The sequence below is a fragment of the Giraffa tippelskirchi genome, chromosome 8 (assembly GCF_054371585.1).
Source record: "Giraffa tippelskirchi isolate mGirTip1 chromosome 8, T2T-mGirTip1v1.2.pri, whole genome shotgun sequence".
Lineage (NCBI taxonomy): Eukaryota > Metazoa > Chordata > Mammalia > Artiodactyla > Giraffidae > Giraffa > Giraffa tippelskirchi.
In genome coordinates this window covers 29,249,211-29,270,962 of record NC_137282.1, presented here as the reverse complement: position 1 = coordinate 29,270,962, position 21,752 = coordinate 29,249,211, and the positions used below count along the sequence as shown (strand labels likewise).

General features: G+C 47.2%; 1 protein-coding gene across 4 annotated transcripts in view; it reads right to left on the bottom strand.

The window, feature by feature from the left end:
* ENPP6 (ectonucleotide pyrophosphatase/phosphodiesterase 6) overlaps positions 1–20,884 on the bottom strand; it is a 97,982-nt gene extending 77,098 nt beyond the window's left edge. For all 4 annotated transcript variants that reach the window (XM_081521884.1, XM_081521883.1, XM_081521885.1 and 1 more), the window contains exon 1: positions 20,602–20,884. In XM_081521884.1, coding sequence (XP_081378010.1) covers positions 20,602–20,842 — 241 coding nt within the window. In that variant the 5' untranslated portion in view covers positions 20,843–20,884. The remainder of the gene's footprint in view (positions 1–20,601) is intronic.
* Positions 20,885–21,752: the final 868 nt, after the last annotated feature.

The window sequence follows — 21,752 nt, the reverse complement described above, 5'->3', positions numbered from 1 at the left end:
ACACACTCCCATTTTATTGAGCATTTTTGTGCTGTGCTGTGCTTAGTCGCTCAGTCATGTCTGATTCTTTGAGACCCCATAGATTGTAGCCCGCCAGGCTCCTCTGTCCATGGGGATTCTCCAGGCAAGAATACTGGGGTGGGTTGCCATGTCCTCCTCCAGGGAATCTTCCCAACCCACAGATTAAACTCAGGTCTCCCTATGAGCATCTCTAGGGACTTCCAAAGATGGTAGGTGTGGGACTTCCCTGACAGTCCGGTGGTTAAGACTATGCAAGGGGCACAGGTTCAATCCCTGGTTGGCGAAATAAGATCCCACAGGCCATGCAGCCAAAAAGTTTAAAAATAAAAATAATAAATAAATAAAACTGAGTCTCAAAAAAAAAAATTTTAAAGATGGTAGGTGTTTGGAGGGGGAAAGTCCTTATTCCTGGCCCTTAGTCTTCCATACACGAGAGTGTGTGTGTTAGTCACTCAGTCGTGTCTGACTCTTTGCAAACCCATGGACTGAACTCGCCCAGCTCCTCTGTCCATGAAATTCTCCAGGCAACAACACTGGAGTGGGTCGTCATTCCCTTCTCCAGGGGATCTTCCCAATCCAGGGATCAAACTCAGGTCTCCCGCACTGCAGGCAGATTCTTTACGGTCCGAGCCACCAGGGAATACGTCATACACAAGAAAGAGCCCACCAATACCTCGGTCTGGAAGCTTCTCCTCCCTCTCCCTAGTGATAAAGCATCCAACTCCTCCCCACTCAGCCACTCTCCTCTCCCGCAGTGACGTCAGGTCAGCCACAGTCCTGCTACTGGAGTGGTGACTTTGGCATAAAACAGGCTCCAGCCCCCTCCCACACTGTCTGCCTGCAGGTGGTGAGAGGCCCCTTCTGTGTTCCCTCCCCATCAATTCACCCAGGACAGGAGTCTTCCTCCCACTAGGGCAGGGGGTTGATCTAGCTCTCCAGCTGCCCCCACCTGTGACTGGGGCAGGGCTGGGGGTAAGGAGGGGGAGTTCAATTCTGTTTAAAAAGGGGGACACACTTAGTTCCTGGATCCAAGCTACGTTCGACAATCCATCTTTTCAACTGGTGCACAACCTGGAATGGCTGATGGGTGATCTCCAACAACAGGTACCAAAACGTTATTGGATCAATCATTAATGACAGCAACTGATAAAGAATGATCAAATTCAGGCATGTGAGGTGATCACAGTGTTAATGGTTCAATCCAGTCCCTGGTGGCTTAGTCGGTAAAGAATCCTCCTGCAGTGCAGGAGACTGCCTGCAATGCAGGAGACATGGGTTCCATCCCTGAATCTGGAAGATCCCCTGGAGGAGGAAACGGCAACCTGCTCCAGTATTCTTGCCTGGGAAATCCCATAGACCAGAGGAGTCTGGAGGGGTACTCTCCTCAGGGTTGCAAGAGTCAGACAGAACGTAGTGACTAAACCACCACCAGTGTGAACCAACCAATCTACAATAAGTAAAAACCCACGTGTGAAGTATGATGCTAGCCCATCCAAGTTCACTGCCTTGGGTCAGGTGTGGCCATAGAGTAGTGAGACCAGTCTCCCACATCACGGGATTAGGTCATGGCTGTAGCCACAGCTTATCTGCTTAGATCAATGAGTGATCCGCATATAAACAGATGGCATTTGGAGCTGACACTGCACCTGGCCTAATGATCTGTGTACATAATTCTCCTTAGGTGCTCTTAGCATATATAAAATGTGTTGAAAGATAACTTGCCCTAGGGATGAAAGAGTAACTCAAGTGAGCAAGTCATCATGTGGCTGGGTGTGAGAAGTATCTTTCTGATATATTGAGAGCTTCCCAGTCCAAACAGAAGACGTCATAGGAAGAGAGGAGCTTTTTGAGTTAAAAATAGAAGCATCGGGAAGGATGACAACTGGCAGGAACTGAGGACCAATGAGAAGCACGTGGCCAAGCGGAAAGCACTTTGGAACCCAACAGATCAAAGTCTGCCCCTGCGCTGGGATTCACACAAGTCATTTAACTGCAGAGAGCCTCAGCTTTCTCCTCTGAAAAACAATCATACCTTTGTGTGTGCAGGGCGCTCAGTTGCTCAGTCGTGTCTGATTCTTTGCAACCCTGTGGACTGTGGCCCACTATGCTCCTTTGCCTATGGTATTTTCCCAGGAAAGAATACTGGATTCAGCTGCCATTTCCTACTCCAGGGGATATTGCCGACACAGGGATCGAACCCTAGTCTCTTGGGTCTCCTGCATTGGCAGACAGATTCTTTACCACTAGCGCCACCTGGGAAGCCCCATACTTTTGCCCAGAGTTAAATAATTTAGGGTAGGCAAAACTTTAGCATGATGTCTGGCACACAGTAGGCATTGGGGAAATGCAAACCACCACCTAAATCCTCTTTTAAAGGGCAACCCTATTGGGCTTCCCTGGTGGTCCAGTGGTTAAGACTCAGAGCTTTCCATGCAGGGGGAGCAAGTTTGATCCTTGATGGATCCCTAATCGGGAAACTGATATACCACATGCTGTGTGGCCAAAATAATAATAATAAATAAATAAAGCGCAACTTTATCAAACAGCATGCAGTGGTCAATGGCTCCAGGAGGGATAAGGCTGGGTAGCCTATTTATTGTCTCATATTCACACACAAGCCCTTGAAGTAGACTCTCAAATCCCCTTAAAGGGGGGTGGGGTAAGAAAAAGCCACTACCACCCATTACCATTACTCAGAAAGGTTTGTAACCAGTGAATCCCAAATTCAGAAACTAACCTCAGGCGTTTATGACAGCTCCCCTGCGCCTGGGAAATGTCTGGCCCGACACTGCCCTCTACTGGCCATCACAATAATCACCACTAGCAGCCTCACCCAGGGTCTAGCTGGGCGCCGCACACCTTTGCAGCCTCAGTATTTTGTTCTGACGTTTCTCATATGTAAAGGTGTCCCAGCATTCCCAGAGCTGCTTGTGAAGATACTAAACATTCTGAGGATTCAGGCCGAGGCACAGAGAGAGGCCAGCGGGACCAGGCGGCCACACACACCAAGGGCAGCTCCCTCAGTCGCTGCAGCAAATGTGAACCTGTAAGAGGAGGGATCCCTGGTCCGGACTTGAGTAGTAAACCAGTGTCAGACTAATGGGACCTAAGGAGAATATCTGATTCTATCAGGCAGACACCGAGTATGTAGGAATAAGTGAATAGCTTTTAATTTTAGATTGCCAGTTGTTGCACAGTCAGTGAAATAAACTTGAATATTAGGAGTACAGATACTTTCCACCATTGACAGGCAAGCGAGGAACACTGATGTGAATGTTCTGAAGGACTCTCCCTCTACAATATACAATATAACTAGATCTTGGGTAACACACACACACACACGTGCACGTGAGTTCAAAATACTGCCAAGCTCACAAGTGGTCCCAGGTCAGTAGTGTCCCTTTTTTCTTAGCACAGCAAATGAATATCTTCTCTTAAGTAAAGTTCCAATTTAAGCCCTCAGATTTTCCACAGACTAAGTTCAATCAAATATGAGCTAAAAGAAAGAAAGACCTAAGACACAGAGAAACAAATCGTATGGCTTGGGCAGGTAGTTCTTAGCCAATGGCCTTTGCCTTCCTTCCAGAGTGAATAATCATTGCAACAGACCAGCCAGCAATTCTAGTTTCCAGCCACCCTTGCATCCAGGTGGAGCCACGACCCGTGGTTTGGATAAAGGAAAGAAGGCAGAAGAGATAGATGCCATTTCCAGGCCTGCCCCACAAAGACCACGCTTGGGGTCCTCTAGGGGCTCTCCTGTCCACTAGCAGGATGTTGGTGCTCAGGGTGATCCTGGAGGCTGCGTGTTGAACATGGCAGAGCCTTCATCAGTCAGTGTCCTTGAACGACCACACAGGGCGTAGCCCCACGTCAATCCATCAACTTAACATGACGAAGTAACAGAGAAAGACCCAGAGTGTTAAACCACTGAGATTTTGGAGTTTAAGTGTGCATCAGTTGGTTTTACCTTAACTAATCAGTCATTGTGAACATCAGCAGAAATAATAAACCACAAATTTAGCACCAGGGGCTTTAGAGTTTGGGGATTATCATATTTTGAATATGAAATAAGCTCTATGACATGTTTAAAGAAATAAAAGAGAATCAACATTATCAAGGAACTAAAGACTATCAAAAATAACCTGGCAGGTTAAGAAAGAATCAAACAGAACTTTGGACGTTAAAAATATAATCATTCAAATTAAAATTTGGTGGCAAGGAAAATTACAGAATAAACACAGCTGAAAAGATAGTGAAACTGAAAATATAATTGAAAGACCCAGAGGAAAGAGATCAATGAGAAGAAGGTCAAAATATGAAAGAAAGACTGTGGTCGGCTGAATGGCGGCTCCTTAAAAGGTACATCCCCCCAGAGCCTGTGGATGTGACTGTACCTAGAAAAAGGTGCCCCACAGGTGAAATTAAGGATTTCGAGATGAGATCATCCTAGATTATCCAAGTGTCCTTATAAGAAGAGGACACACAGTCGCACAAAAGGAGAAGACGATGTGACGATGGAGGCAGAGATCAGAGCGATGAATCTACAAGCCAAGGACACCGAGGAGTTCTGGCAGCACCGGAAGCTGGAAAAGAGGCATGGGACGTTCTCCCTCTGAGCCTCTAGAAGGAACCAAGCCTGCCAACATCTTCATCTCAGAGTTTTGGACCCTCGAACTGTGAAAGAAAATACTTCGGTTGTTTTAGGCTACCTGGTTTGCAGCAATTTGTTACAGCAGCTGTGGGAAACTAAGACAAAGGTAAGAGATGAGGATAGAATGGGAAGTTCTGCATTACATCGGGTAAGAGCTCCAGAAGGAAGAACAGGGAACCTGGAGGAAGGGCAACATTACAAGGGATGAGGGCTGACACTTCCCAAAACTGATGAAATACAGGAATCCTTATATAAAAAGCAGGTTAAAATTTTGTAAGACTTTTTTGATGTGGACCGTTTTTAAAGTCATTATTGAATTTGTTACAATATTGTTTCTGTTGTTTTATGTTTTATGGTTTTTTTGGCCTCCAGGCATGTGGGAATCTTAGCTGCCCGACCAAGGATCGAACTCCTACCCCCTGCATTGGAAGGCGAAGTCTTAACCCCTGGACCACCAGGGAAGTCCCAAAAAAGGTTAAATTGTAATACCAAAATTTATACTCAAACAAACCATAATGAGAATGATGAAAATCCATGTCTTCAGAGTCTATCTGTAGCTAGGACTAGGATTTCTGGGTCATGGGCAGCATTTTCCCAGGACAGTTCTGATTCATAGCTGTTGTTTCTCATTCTCAGCTCCTTTTTTCATTTCGAAAGTGTCTTCTTGATTTGCACGGATTTTGAATGTCACCAAATGCCCCCCTAAAAACAAAAAGAGAAGTACCAACATCCCATGGACATACGACCAAACTCCCTGTGAACCTCAACGTAAAAAAGCCTGTGAGAACCACCCAACCAGGGCCACAAAGAGCCACGTGGTGTGCCTGCATCTGTGGGGTGAGCAGAGGGAGAGTTGCATGGACCCTCTTCTAGAAAAGTCCCAACATCTTCGACCTTTGTACACTCGTCACGCTGTCCTAACTTGCATGACCCCTTGTCCTAATTTGGATTCTTAAAAATGTAGTATTCTTGCCAAAAAAAAGTTTCTAATGAATCTAACCATGAAGAAAAGTCAAACAAATCTAAAATATGGCCATGGGCTTCTCAAGAATGTCAGCATGGTGGAGGTCCAAAGGAAACAAAAAGGCAGGGGCGTCACTCTTGATGGAGAGCAAAGAAGTATGGCAGCTGAGTGGACTGCTTAGACTGTGATTAGATTTTTCATTTTGGAAAAGGTTATAAAGGATATTTTTTTGGCAATGGAGAAAAATCTGAAAATAATTGTGGTCATATGGAAGTATATCCTAGACATGCTGCATTATTTGGAGGGGGGGGGCAGCAGGTAAAGTGTCATGATGTTAACAATCGACATTCTTTTTTTGGCTGCACCACGTGGCACATGGGATCTTAATTCCCTGACCAAGTATCGAACCTGCACCCCCTGCAGGGGAAGCACAGAGTCTTAAACACTGGGCCACCAGGGAAGTCCCAGAAATTGACTTGCAGCTGGTTCAGCAGGCACAAAAAACAAAATTAAACAGAACCCTGTATTTCTCAAGTGAGCATAAAAGCAAATATGCCAAATGTTAACAATGAGAGAGGCACAGCACACAGATACTCATAATACTATTTCAGCATTTCTGTAGCTTTGAGACTTTTTCATTATAGAAACCTGGGGGATAGCCATATGATGGAATATTACTCAGCAATTAAAAGAAACAAACTATGGACACCTGCCACCCAGTGACTGAACCTCACAACAGTTCAGTCCAATTCAGTCGCTTATTCATGTCCGACTCTGCAACCCCATGGACTGAAGCACACCAGGCTTCCCTGTCCATCACCAACTCGTGGAGCATACTCAAACTCATGTTCATCGCATCGGTGATGCCATCCAACTATCTCATCCTCTGTTGTCCCCTTCCCCTCCCATCTTCAAGCTTTTCCAGCATCAGGGTCTTTTCCAATGAGTCAGCCCTTTGCATCAGGTAGCCAAAGTATTGGAGTTTCAGCTTCAGCATCAGTCCTTCCAATGAATATTCGGGACTTATTTTCTTTAGGATAGACTGGTTGGATCTCCCTATAGTCCAAGGGACTCTCAAGAGTCTTCTCCAACTCCCAGTTGAAAAGCATCAATTCTTTGGTGCTCAGCTCTCTTTATAGTCCAACTCTCATATCCATACATGACTACTGGATGAAAAACCATAACTTTGACTAGACGGACCTTTGTTGGCAAAGTAATCTCTCTGCTTTTTAATATGCTATTTAGGTTGGTCATAGCTTTTCTTCCAAGGAGTAAGCGTCTTTTAATTTCATAACTGCAGTCACCATCTGCAGTGACTTTGGAGCTCAAGAAAATAAAGTCTGTCACTGTTTCCATTGTTTCCCCATCTATTTGCCATGAAGTGATGGGACCAGATGTCATGATCTTAGTGTTTTGAATGTTGAGTTTTAAGTCAACTTTTTCACTCTCCTCTTTAACTTTCATCAAGAGACTCTTTAGTTCCTCTTCGCTTTCTGCCATAAGGGTGTCATCTGCATATCTGAGGTTATTGATATTTCTCCCAGCAATCTTGATTCTATCTTGTGCTTCATCCAGCCTGGCATTTCATGTGATGTACTCTGCATATAAGTTAAATAAGCAGGGTGACAATGTACAGTCTTGACGTACTCCTTTCCTGATCTGGAACCAGTCTGTTGTTCAAAAATAGTATGTTCAGTAAAAGAAGCAAGACCCAAGGGACCATGCATTGAATGACTCCGTTTATGTGAAATATTCATAAAAGGCAAAACTAAAAAGACGTAAAGTAGATTAGTGGTGCTCTGGAGCAGAGGTGGTGACAAATGGGAATCAACAGCAAACATGCACGAGGGGTGAGACCTCATGAGGGATGAGACCACCAAAACGGGGAGAGGGAATAAGCAAAGACCGGAGAACAAGGACCACACGGAGCCTCCGTGTGAAGGGTTTAGCAGAAGAGAAGTCAGTGGAACTTAGTATAAGGGTGGATTGAGAGGAGGGAGGAAACTTGGAACCCAATGAAGAGTCTGTCGAAGGCAAGGATGGTCAAAAGATAAATGCCGCAGAGAGAGGCTGAAAGATGGCACTGTTGCTATTAGAGGTTTGGCCTGTCAGGCTGTTTCGAGGCTCAGAACCCAGCAGCTCCATGTGCCCGGCCAGCCAGCAGGCTCCGTCCTGGAAGAGTGGACTGAAGTCGATGTATTAATAATAAATAGTTCCTCAAGGCTACGCCTTGAATTCCTCCCTGGCTGCCCTTCTTTCCTTGCCATGGTTCTATGCAGGGATTTCTCCAGTGAAAGAGAGGGGCATGGAGTCCATTAGTTTTTTCCCCCAAAGAGTTATTAAACATTGTTCCTCCAGGAAATTGGCAGCGAAGGATGTGATTTTAAGTAAAACTTTCTGGCCTAGGTTTCTAACCCCTCCCCCTGCACCCCGCTCCCTAATCCTACCTCAAACCAGGTGACTTTCCCTCTTTTTACAATCATACTCTGGGGGCTACTCTGGTGGTGGCTCAGCGGTAAAGAATCCGCCTGCCAGTGCAGGAGACTCGGGTTTGATCCCTGACTGGGGTTGATCTCAAAGCTGGAGCAACTAAGCCCATTGGGCCACAACTACTGAACCTGTGCTCTGCAGCCAGGAGCCGCCACTCCTGAGCCCATGTGCTGCAACTAGTGAAGTCTGCACACCCTAGAGCCCAAGCTTCACAGCAAGGAAGCCACTGCACGAAGCCCGTGCACCGCATCTAGAGAAAAGCCCCTGCTCGCTGCAACTAGAGAAAAGCAACGAAGACCCAGCCCGGCCAAATATAAGTAAATAAAATTATTATAAAAAAGAAGATGATACCATTTTTACAGGGTCTCTGGTAGTCCTTAAAGAAAAAAATCATACCTATGAATATTAACAGGGCAAGGCGTGAGTATAAAAACAACACTCATCCTTTGAAAAGTAAGTGTATGGCTGTTTGGCTTCAAATGCTAATCACAGTTGCAGTGCCCTTTGGGTTCAGTAGCAACGGTTGTCCACTAACCCTAACCCTTAGACATGCATCAAGGTCAGAAAGTTCCAGGGGAAACAGACCAGAACTGATCACAACAGGGGACGACGCCCCTGGCCGTCCAGCGGTTAACTCTCCCCACTTCCAATGCAGGGGGCGTGGGTTTGACCTGTAGTCGGGGAACTGCTTTCCCAGGTGCTGCTCAATACAATGTTGAGCCAAACAAACAATAAATAAAACTTTTAAAAAGAAGGACTTGGGTTAAAAAAAAGAAGAGAGAATTGATCAAGACAATAGATAAGACAGAGGACCTCGTCACAGCATTTAAACCCACTCCTTGGAGCCCTCAAGCTCAGAGGGGCCTTCCCTATAGCTCAGATGGTAAAGAATTTGCCTGCAATGCAGGGGACAATGATCCCTGGGTCGGGAAGATCCTCTGGAGAAGGCCATGGCAACCCACTCCAGTATTCTTGCTTGGAGAATCCCATGGACAGAGGAGCCTGGCAGGCTACAGTCCACGGGGTCGCAAAGAGTCGGACATGACTGAGTGACTAACACTGCTACTTGGAGCCCTCAACCTTCTCATTTTTTTTCCAGGAAAGAAACTTGGACCCAGAAAGACTTTGAAGCCACAGGGTTTAGAAGCCACTGTAGCCAGACTAGAACTAAAACCTCTTGCTTCTAATCTATCACCCTTCTCATGAAGACATCACCAAAGACAGAGAGGAAGCGCCCAGGCCACGCCCAGGGTGACGACCTGGTCAGCCCCAGGGTGGGCGCCCAAACGCGGAGAGAAAGGGGACTCGTGTGGGGGGACAGGCAGTTACATATGGCCTTGACCGGAAAGACTAGAAAACGGGGCAAAGTCAAACACAAGGTAATCTTGTTTTGGCAGAAGTACTGCCTTTTTCTTTCACGTTACTAAGAAATTCCTATTCTGCTGACCACGAAACCACCTGAGGTGGAAGCCGGGTAAAAAGGATACCTTCTACCTCACACCATTCACCCGAGGGAACTGCTATTTCTGAAAACTTTTCCAGACTCCTGGTTATAAATGACTTAAACTCCCAAACCTAAAGTCTCTTGGGAAGAAGACTGAAGTTGTTTTAAGCCACCAGAGTGCTGCAGAACTCCCCGGTTTGGAATTTAGTGAAAAGATAAACCATAAGGAGTTTCCAATTGGTCATCTACTCACTTCTTAAAATATTTGACAGTGTGCAAAATACTTAATTTTACACACTTCTTTGCATTTCTGAAACCTATCCTGAACTGGTGTGGACTGGGGCTGGGGAGAAGGGGGCTGTCAGGCTGTGTTTTAGGCAGTGTTTGCAACATCCATTTGGATTTTTCATCCACTGTGAAACTACAAAGCTCCCCCGTGATGGCCTAGCCTCGAGGGCTGCCTTTCTGTAAGAAGTAGGGGGTGTGATGGGAAAGAGAATTTAAAAGGAAATGGGCTGAGTATTTAGGATAAAGCAGTTTCCAAGTAACTTTGGTGAAAGTGTTCATTGCTCGATTGTGTCTGACTCTTTGGGACCCTGTGGACTGTAGCCCGCCAGGCTCTTCTCTCCATGGAATTCTCCAGGCAAGAATACCGGAGTGGGTAGCCATTCCCTTCTCCAGGGAATCTTCCTGACCCAGGGTTCAAACCTGAGTCTATTGCATTGCAGGCAGATTCTTTACCATCTGAGCCACCAGGGAAGCCCTAAGTAACTCTAAAACAAACACAAAGGGATGCTTACTGAGTTCCTACCAAGTGTCAGGGTTCATGAGACATTGGAGGGGGCGGGTCCTGCCCTCACTGGGGCCGCCAGGCCCTCCCAGGCCCCAGAACCAAGTGTACAAACAAACACCTGGTCCAGGGTCACCGCGATGGCCTGGGTCAGTGCCCCAGATGTGGCTTGTCAAAAGAGGCCTGTTTAAACCATGCCGTACAACTGTGCAGCCGTGGCCGTCTGAGATAAGTAGCTAAGTGTCTGAGGTTGAATCCTCTCTTTTATACTCAACCCCAGAAGCGCTTATTGTTCGTATTGTCCATTGAGACACACAAAGGAGGGTTTAAAAACAGAGTTGTCCCTGAGGTTCCTGGTCTGGAAGAAGCCTGGAAGGGCAGGGACACACGCGCTGTGGAGTCTGTGTGTGCAGGCGTGTGTCATGTGCACAGTGAACGCAGCTCCAAGGTCTCTGGCTGAGGGACAGACACTCGGATGGCCAAAGGACAGCGCTGCGCTGAGAGCCATCTCCTGGAAAGCAGGAGGTCCCAACGGGAACACAGGATGCTACACTCCCAGGTTCTGCCAGCCTAAGGCTCTGTGAGCTTGAATGAGCGATTTCACATTTCCCAGCCTCAGTTTCCTCAGCTATAAAACCAGGGTAACCATGCCTACCTTACAGGGTTTTCTGAGGATGGACTGAAATTCGATTTGAAAGCACCTAGCACTAAGTGCTGTAGACACACAGATGCAGAAATCCAGTAGGCATTTGGGAAATGGACATTCTGTTCCCTCTTGACTGAATCTGGCTGCTTGTAACAAAGGAGGACAACAGGAGTGCTGCAGAGACACAGGCCTCCATTGTCATCACAGATTCTGACTCCAGCAACCAGAGGCAGCGAGGCGAAGATGCTGAGTGATGGATGTGGGGTGCAGAGGTCCTCTGCTCTGGTCCTGATTTACCCATTTCCTGGCTAGGTAACCTCGGGCTAACTGCTTACCCTCCCCGAACTTGAGTTCTCTCATCTGCGAATTTGCCCTTACGTAACTTCCAAGGTGATTATAAAGATCATTTGAAGGTATCAAGATTAGAAAGGAAGAAGTAGCTTTTTATTTGCAGGAAATAGGATCTTATAGATCCTTGCAATGCAGAGAATCCTGAGGAATCCACAAAATTCAATTAGAGCTAATAAACAAATTCAGCAAGGTAGCGAGATGCAAGATCAACACCCAGAAATCCACTAAGTTTTCATACAGTGCAAAAGTGAAATTAAGAAAATAATTCCATTCATAATAAAATAAAAAATAAAATGCCTAGAATTTTTTTAAAAAAAGAAGGGCAAGACTTGTGCATTGAAAATTATAAAGCATTGTGGGAAGACTTTGGAAACTGAATGGACGTCCCATGCTTGTGGATCAAAAACTTTAATACTGTTACGTTGGTAATATGTCCTAAATTGTTATATAGATTCAACATAACACCTAACAAAATCCTAACTAGAATTTTTTTCCCCCAGAAATTGAAAAGCTCATACTAAAACTCATTTGGAAATACAAGTGACTCAAGATAGCCAAAACAATCTTCAAGAAGAAGTACAAAGTGGAAAAACATACACATCCCAATTTCACAACTTACTACAAAGCTACAGTGATCATGACAGTGTGGTCCCAGTATTAGGATGAACATAGGGAGTTAAACTGAGAGCCCAGGAATAAACTCTAACATTCATGGTCAGTTGATTTTCTACAAAAATGTCAAGAAAATTCAGCAGGAAAGAAATTATTATTTCAACAAACGGTGCCAGAACAGTTATCTCACACCACACACAAAAATTAGCTCAACATGTATCGTGAACCAAGATATAAGAACTAAAAGTATCAAACTCTCAGAAGATCAATGAGCAGGGCTAATGCCTTAGGACTGTGTATGTGGTCCAGGACCTTTGCAAAATCATAGAGGAGGAAAAGAGGTCACAACACCACCCACCCAGTAGAGACTGAAACTGAATCTCCACTGAGCCCAATGGGATGGAGGTCAGAGTCAGACTGAGATTTATTGTTTTTTTTATTGCAGTAAAATATACATAATATAAAACTTACCACTTGGACCACTTTTAAGTGTACAGTTCAGTGGTATGAAGAACATTCACTCTGCATGTGCAACCGTCAGCACCACCCATCTCCAGAACTTTTTATTATCCCAAACTGAAACTCTGCCTCATTCAACATTAACTCCTTATTCCCCCAGCTCCTGGTAACCACCTTCCACCTGTCAATTTGGCAATTCTGGGTACCTCAGGTAAGTGGAATCAAACAATATATCTCTTTTTTGTGTATGGCTTATTTGACTTAGAATGTTTTCAAGTTTACTCAGAGATTTAGATTTCTTTTTTAAAAGAAATCAAGGAATGCACAATTTCTAATACACTCAATGGACATGAGTCTGAGTAAACTCCAGGAGCTGGTGATGGACAGGGAGGCCTGGCGTGCTGCCGTCCGTGGGGGTCGCAAAGAGTCGAACACGACTAAGTGACTGAACTGACTGAACTAATACACTCAAGTTTGTGAACTTGGATCCACTTGACATACGGATGGACTTACTCATCTTCCCCTAATTCTGGTCAAATTCTTACCTGATCCTGAAATTGTTTTTCTCTCTGATCCTCCACATCTAATTCATCTTGCCAGTTCCCTATTAGACCCCGACCCCAGGTTCACCCCGGAGACTTGACTCCCAGGCTCCTTAAGTCTACCCTTGGACTTGGACGGCCTTGCCCAAATCCACATGGCTCAGAAATGTCAGGGTAATTGTCTCACAGCCCAGCTCTGCTCTCCACGTGCTCCGTCATTCCTGCCTCTGACCCTCAGCTTGAGTGATGCCAGTCACCCCTCGCCCAGCCTTTCCTCCAGGTTTCAACGCCTCCCTCTAATCTTGGAGGCTCAGCTGATAAAGAGTCTGCCTGCAACGTGGGAGACCTGGGTTTGATCCCTGGGTTGAGAAGATCCCCTGGAGAGGGAAATGGCAACCCACTCCAGTACCCTTGCCTGGAGAATCCCATGGACAGAGGAGCCTGGTGGGCTACAGTCCAGGGAGTCGCAAAGAGTTGGACATGACTGAGCGTCTAACACTTTCACTTTCCCACATCCTTCAGGCTTTACTCAAATACCAGCACCTCAGCAAACCTCCTCAGAAGTGGTTCCCGCAACCCCTGTGCCTGTTGTGTGCTGGCCTGTGACTCCACACACACTGAGCTGTTCAGCTTCATTACAAGCTCATCCAAGACAGAGGACACATCCCTTCGGAAGAGCAGTCTCACCTAGAAAACGTTCACATAGCCCTGCATAAGGAGTGATCATACGCGAACGTATATTATGAATTTATGTCAAGGTTATATGTTGCTGTAATAATGACCAGATTCAGTAGTTCGGACAGTAAGTGGTCCAAGAGTCAGCAAATGAGTGAAAATGGGATCTCAAAGCACTACCCAGCTCTGAAATGTGACCATCTGTGGGTCAGGGCCGTATGGCAGGTGGGGGGCATCTTACTTTGGCCTGAAAGAGAAAGATGGGTTGGAGGGCAGCTGTGGCCAGGCTGTGGTTGAGGCCAGGGGTTGCAGGCAGGAGGGGAGCAGAGCCCTTCCAGAAGTAAGAAGTGGTATCAGCCAAGGGAAGGACAGGGCATTCTGGGAGAGGCCTCCAACCAAAACGGGGAGGTAAAGAGGTCACTCTCCAGAGTTCCATTCCCACAGGGGTTTCACAACTGGCTGACCGAACCCCAGTGATCCCCGCGTTTGAAGGGTAGGAGCCAGTCTGTGTCCACTGATGGAATCTCCTGAGGCGTGATTCACCACACAGCTGGCTGGTGGGTTCAAAAGTCCAACAGGTGGTTGAGAATCAGATAAATAAAAAAGGCATTTTTGTTTTCATTGGATTATTCTAGCTTTCAGCAGCTGTTGACACAGTCTGAGAGTGAACTTTATGGAACATGATTTTCCTTCTTATCTGTTCCATCAGAACTTGAGGAGGTTATTTGAGGCTCGTGAAGAAGAGCAGCCAACCTCCAAGAATCATCCAGACCCGGGGAAGCGGGGAGGGACAGCTGAGCTGAGCCCCAAACACCCCCATCCCCACCCCCACCACACACAACCTTCTAGAGGCTTCCACCTCCCCCTTGACCAGATCTTGATGAAATCTACACAGAAGGCTTCTTCGAATCCCATCTCTACTTCAGCTTACACATCTCGGCAGATGTTCATGAGGCTGAGGGAAGAAGCAAAAGCCGTCCAGCAGGGAAGCCCCACCAGGACAGAGCGGAGTGCTGAAGGGCGCCGGCCAAGTGGCAAGCATGGATAAACAGGCAGGAAGGACCGGAAAGGACGGCTCAGCTTCCAGCCCCGTGCATCTGAGGGAGGCCATCCTTTGGGCTGGGACACTCCGCTGCAGGTCCCACTTGTCCTGGCACCGCAGGAGCGCTCGCTCTTACAGGCAGGCGCCCAGGGGCAGTCACTTTCTCAGGTCGCAAAGGATGGGCAGTGCCCCTCACACAAGCCAGTTTGTGATTTCGGCCTGGGCAGCCCTCATCCAGTTGCGTGTGCCCCGCACAGCCCCGTGACCCGACTGTCAAGCCCCTTCTCCTCATAGGGAAAGGGTCGAAGACGGGAGGAGGTCACGATCAAGCACAAGATTCAACACGGGACCCAGAGGAGCCCCAGACCTGCTCCGGGGTCCCCGCCTGGGAGAGCGTGGACACAATGGCCTTATTCATGGATGGGGACCCTGAAACCCGAGTAGGTGTTGTCGAAAGTGTCTCTGAAACAAACTCAGACTCCCTCTGAATTCATTTGAAGTGTTCTTTAACTTGTCTGTGGCAAAGCAGTAGTGATGGAGCAGCCTACGAAGCAGGCCTGCGGTCCCATCAGTCAACAGTGAGGAGAGGGGAGTGAGACGGGAGACCCACCTCGGGTGGAGACCGTCTGGCTCCGTGTGGGCAACCTCCTGAAGGAGGGTTTGCTGTGCTTAGAATCAAAGGCTTTCAGCACACGTTTAAGCTCTGCCACCACCCTCGCCAGCCCCTCCTGCAGGGAATGTGGTTCTTGAAGACAGACGAACCCCTGTAACAAGAACGCCCTGGCATCACCGTGGACACCAAGAGAAACAGGCTTTTGGAAAAGTGGCACTTCAGCGTAGACAGGTCTAGTGGTGGGAGCTGAAATTATGACGCGCCAAGAGAGATTACTTTTGTAAATTCTTGGAATGCACTTTTTTCCTCCAGCCTTGAACCTCTGAGTGCTCCTAGCCGATTTGGCCACCCAGACACCTCACACACCCACTCCTCAGGATCCACTACACACACTGTAATTTTAAGTTGAGACATGAAAAGATGTCATTAGGTGTCTCTGGGAAGTAAGTGACAAAATTCAGACAAAAGTTCATGGATCTGAGAAGACAGATTTAATGGTGTGTCTGCGGGAACTATTCTCTACCAGCTGTGGGGCAAGTAGAAATACAAGTGCATATATGGGGGTTCACTGGGACCCACAGGAGTAATTTCTCTCTTGGACCCCCATCATTTTCCTACATGTTTCTGGAACTCTCCTTCACTCTACTGTCTTTGATCCCCTCAAGGGCCAAGTCCAGGTGAATATCCTAATCCAACCTGAAATCTACTCTGATGAAAATTGACTTCATCAAATAAACAGCTATCCAAGCCTTTTCATCTCTGCTCGTAGGAGCCCCAGACTTTCGAATTTCTTATAGCCTTGGAATTGACTCAGGTTCCCTTCCTCTTAGCTCTTCCATATTCACTCATACTCAGTCAGCAAGTTCTGTCTCAAGGGCATGCCTCAAATTCACCTTTTCACTTACAGTCCATCGTAAAGAATAGATGCTCAAGGTACATCATTGCAGCACTACTTACTACTGTAACTAGTGTTGTAACCAGGACATGAAAGCATCAACATCCATCAATAGAAGAATGGATAAAGAAGATGTAGTACATATACAATGCAATATTACTCAGCCACAAAAATGAAGGAGACTGTAGTGATGCGAATGGACCTCAAGTCTGTCACACAAAGTGAAGTAAGTCAGAAAGAGAAAAACAAATATCCTATATTAACACACACAAATATATATGGAAGCCAGAAAAAATGGTACAGATATACCTATTTGCAGGGCAGGCATAGAAGCACAGATTCAGAGAAGGGACATGTGGACACAGAGGGGGAAGAAGAGGGTGGGACAAACTGGGAGAGTTGCATTGACATACATACAATCACACGTGTGCTCAGTCGTGTCTGACTCCTTGTGACCCCATGGATTGTAGCCCGCCAGGCTCCTCTGTCCATGGGCTTCTCCCGGCAAGAATACTAGAGTGGGTTGTCATTTCCTCCTCCAGGGTTATCTTCCCAACCTAGAGATCGAACCTGTGTCTCCTGCGTCTCCTGCATTGGTAGGCGGATTCTTCACCAATGTGCCTCCTGGAAAGTACTATATATACACTAGCATGTGTAAAGTAGATCCCGGGGAGGGAAGGCCAGGGAGCCTGGAGGCCAAGCCCATGCTGCTTGTGCTGGAGGCTCACAGAGACCCCCTAGGTGAAACCTTGAATTCTGCAGAAGGTTGAGGATGTGGGCTTTTTTTCAAAACGTGATTTCTCAAGTACTATCTGCATTGATTTCCTTTGGCCCAAGTGACAGCTGGTTTTAATTTAAATCAGCTATTTTCTTGAAAGCAGGGGAAAGCTTACTTTATCCCATAATCCCTCACTCCAGAATGTGGGGCCTGGCTATCTGGGAAGAATTCGCTCCGGGTGGCATTTCTAGGAGGGCGGTCAGAACTGTACTGGCACAGATATTGATTCTAAGTAGTTAACCTTCTTGGTTTTGCTTTGATTCCAGTAGATCATTAATCAAGCGCTTTTGCCCCGGCTCTGACTGCTTCCTGGACGGGTCATAAGAGGAGGAAAAGAGGATCCCTGTGGATCCCAGGTCACACGCACCACCTTCGGGACATGCCAGGACTGGGGTCAGGGCTGCGCTGGTTCCTGTGTGACATCTGGGCCTCTGAAGCCTGCCCTCTGACCTCAGCCCTGCCACGGATGCCCTCAGGTGTCTGGAGGGAAGCACCCAGTCTCCCAGCACTTTATTTGGTAGTTCAGTCGCTCAGTCGTGTCTGACTCCTTGTGACCCCATGTGACCCCACTGTAGTCCGCCAGTCTCCTCTCTCCATGGGATTCTCCAGGCAAAAATACTGGGATGGGTTGCCATTTCCTCCCCGAGGGGAGCTTCCTGACCCAGGGATTGAACCTGAGTCCTCCATCTCCTGCACTGGCAGGCAAATTCCACCTCTGAGCCACTGGGGAAGCCATATTTGTCCTGATGCAAACACATGTTGGGCTTCCCCAGTGGCACTGGTGGTAAAGAGTCCTCCTGCCAATGCAGGAGATGCAAGCGACTCAGGTTCGATCCCTGGATTGGGAAGATCCCCTGGGGGAGGATATGGCAACCCATTCCAATATTCCCGCCTGGAGAATCCCATGGACAGAGGAGCCTGGAGGGCTACCGTCCATGGGGTCACAAATAGGCAGACACGACTGAGCACACCACACACGCAGCAAACACAGGCCTCCCAAGAAGTGCCTAACTTTTCCTAATTTCATGCTTGCTTCTGGCAGCAGCTGAGATTCTGGCCTGATTAGGACCCAGAAACTAAGGAAACTGAAGTTCAGGGCACTGTGATGACTTGTGCCTGAAGTCTTCCCGACCCTGTGAGGACTCCCATCATGTTCTCCCAGCTTCAAGGCCAAGTTCTTTCCAGTAACCCATCATTCCTCATTACACAAAGAGAACACCAAGGGCTTTATATCTTACTGGCAATAATTCACATAAGGAAGTGAGATCATAGTCCATCTTAGGAATTCTGAGGAACCTTAAGACAGCGTGTATTTTGGTATCAAGGGGATCTAGCATGATTCTTTTGTTGGTTCACAAAATGCTCAAATGCTCAAACCTTAAGTGCAGTTCCCAACAGATATATCCTTCCTTATATACCAAAAAAAAGAGGAATTTTTCAATATCAGATGGAAAAATAAACATGGACATTGGGAAAAATAGTCTAGATTTCACCCTGAGTCAGTTCCAGGGCAGTGGACACAACAGCAGCCTCATGGCCATGCATTGCCCAGCCCATAGTCCTGCCCCAAGCCTTATGTCCACTCAGTATGTATAAGACAAGCCACACCCAAAGACATCTGCACATGAACATGTCTTGTGGGACACATCCTATACATAATACTGCTTCCAAAAAAGTAAAAAAGGGGGGGCTTCCCTGGTGGCTCAGTGGTAAAGAATCTGCCTGCCAGCTCAGGAGACACAGGTTCAATCCCTGGTCCGGGAAGATCCCACATGCTGCGGGGCAACGGAACCCATGCACCGCAACTGCTGAGCCTGTGCTCTAAAGCCTGGGAGCGGCGACAACCAGCCCTAGTGCTGCAGCTACTGAAGCCTGCAAGTTTGAAAGTAAAGAAGATCTCTGTCAAACATTCCTGGGATCTGCACTGTCTCCCCATGAAAAGAGCCCTTCTGTCATGACTAGACCAGAGAAAATACCCACAGCCTGACAAGAAAGTGTCTGCATGACTAAGACTTTGTGCCAATTAGTCCTTGCAGGGATATCAGGAATGGGGTGGGGGGGTTCTGACGAACAAAGGGTCGTGTCACTGGCTTTGGCTTCTCCGTGGAGACTGTAATGGTCCCTTTTTGCTCACTAGAGTCTGGCTTGCTCACATTGGATTTTGTTCATCTTTTACTGAGACTGAGAAAAGTGCACGTGGCAGTTTGTGAATTGAGTCTCCCGGCAAGGCTCTGAAAGACAACTGGTGTGGGAGGTGGTCTGCGCGTGTGAAAACCTGTGGACGGACGGAGTGGAAGCCAGGCTGTGACACATAATAGCATCTGTGTGTGGCCCAGCAGCCAGCAAACGGCTTCCTTCCCTGCAAGGAGAGAGCCGTGCCAAGTGAGGACAAGAAGATCTTAGAGATGCTGATCATTTGTCTGTTGGAGGGAGATGTTTTAAAATGGACAAATAATTTCCTTGCTGTGCGCAGTCCGGATTTTCTCTCCTCTCCATGTCCTTATTTCTAGTTCCCAAACTCTCTCCCCTCCTTCATTTTATAGCATTTTTATGTACACATGCGTTCGGTCTCCATGTATGAAGTCAGACATAGCAATCTGTCTTTCCAGAATCCTGGGGCTTTGCTGTTCTGTGAAGATCCATAATGAGATACCAGAGTTCTCATTCCCTTCCTGTTAACATAATTCATGGAGTTCTTCCCTGTGCTCAGAGCACAGAGCTAAGTCCTACATAAGCATCATCAATAACAGTACATTCTTACCAGCGTCCCTGGACAGTTTGCTAAATTCTTTCTGAGCACCTCTTGCTGGCCCTTACAACGGTTAACTGGTAAACAAACTGGAAGCTAGGAATCCCACTGTGCATTGGGATGTACAGTCTGTGACACAGATAGAGGACCGACTTCATGGAATCACATTCGGCGTGCCTGCAATCCCAGATGAAGATCATCTTTAGGCAAAAGTGAGCTCTCCCAAATGTCGGCACAGTCTGGGTGAGCTGAGGATTTGGGTTTTGTTTTCTTAACAGATGCTAGAAGTTAAAAACAGGAATATGAACTATGCATCAATTTTTTCTTCTCCATGTCATTTTACCTGGCCCAAAAAGGCAAAAGAAGGAGCAAGTAGTGTTGCTAATACTTTAGGATATGACCTGAATACTCCCTCCGAGTCATGCAGGAATCCCACATGTAACTTTCATAGCCCAACAAGCCAAAACAGTTCCAGGATGACAGATGACTGCAGAGCAAAAGGGACGGAAGGAATTTGATCCAAACGAAGACCTTTTGGCTTTTTAAATTTCAACTTAGAAAATACAGAGTTAGCTAGAATTTTTAATTTGCAAAACAAATAACCACTTTAACCATCATCTAATTGTAGAGTCCTCTGTTCTCCATGCTGCAAAGCCAAAACAGGTCCTAGGGAATAACTTCAGGAAAATAACACATTCATGCACACACACACACACACAAAAGGAACCTCAGCCGAGAGCACATACTTCTTGCCTATCCCTGGGGTCCCCAAAGATGAAAGCAGACTGAACCTTTAGACACGATTCTAATGCCAGGAGCTCACTGTTCCTGATGGACTTCAGCCCACCCTCCCCATCCAGAGGAGAACAGGGTACTCACCGGTCATGAGGCTGTAGTAATTGGGGTAAGAGAGAGTGGGAAAGTCTGGGGTCAGGTAATCCACTTTGACCCCTTTGCTCACAATCTCTTTGAACCCAGGCAAGGACTCCAGGGCCTCATCGCTGATGTAGTCTGCTCGGAAGCCGTCCAGCAGAAACACTAGGAGTTTCCGGCGGGCCGAGGCTGGCTGCGCCAGGCTGAGCACGAGGGCCAGCAGGAGGACCCCCAGCTTCCCTGCCATGCTGCCAGGAGCCTGCCCCAGCCGAGCCGTCCCTTTAGCAAAGACGGAGGATGCAGAGTCTGTAGCTACTCTCTCTTCTAGGGGCTGGACCTTGACTACTGGCCTTCCTGAGCCAAGTTCACTTTCAGAATTTAAAGGTACAGCACCCCCTTTTACAAACTTCTAGGCTCACCCTTTACTAGCAAGTCTGGAGAGGGACTCCTTCAGAGAAGTCAGGTTCCCAAACCACCCGGAATGAATACCAGGGGAGAGAGAGAGTGCAACCCGTCAGCCACAAAGGGGCATTTGCCATGGGTGCTTGCCATCTATTGTACCTCTACAATGGTGAAGTCACGTGATGCTGCAGCGGCTGACCTCTGACCTCCCCCCTGCAAGGAGTCTGGGGTGGAGATCAGGAATGAGGCACCCTGTATTCCAGGAAACCGGCAGGAAAGGTCTTTGGATGGTGGTCAGCTATTTTCAGGAGCTGGTTTTTCCTCATATCCAGTTGTTTCCTCATATGCAGAAAAGCACTAAAAGCCTTCTGCTAGTTACTGTATCTTGTGACTAGCAGAAGCTCCATGAGAACAGAAGAAACTCTACCAAAAAAAAAAAAAAACGTGCTTGATGGCATGTACTCCCCCTTTGCCAAAATCACATATACACTGCCCGTCTCCCCGACCTCTTTGGAGCAGTTTCCAAGAGCTATCAGAGGTGCTGTCTCCAGGCTGCAGTCCTCACTTTGCCCCAAATAAAACTCAACTCACAACTCTCACAGCGTGCATCATTTTCAGTCGACAGTTATGGTGACCAGTGAAGAGACCCAGAGTGGACTTCCCTCCTTCACCTGAACTCTGCAAGGAACCCGAGCCTTGGTACCAGCAGCGGCCCCTCGAGCCCGTCCTCCTCCTCGGGGATTGCAGACAAATTT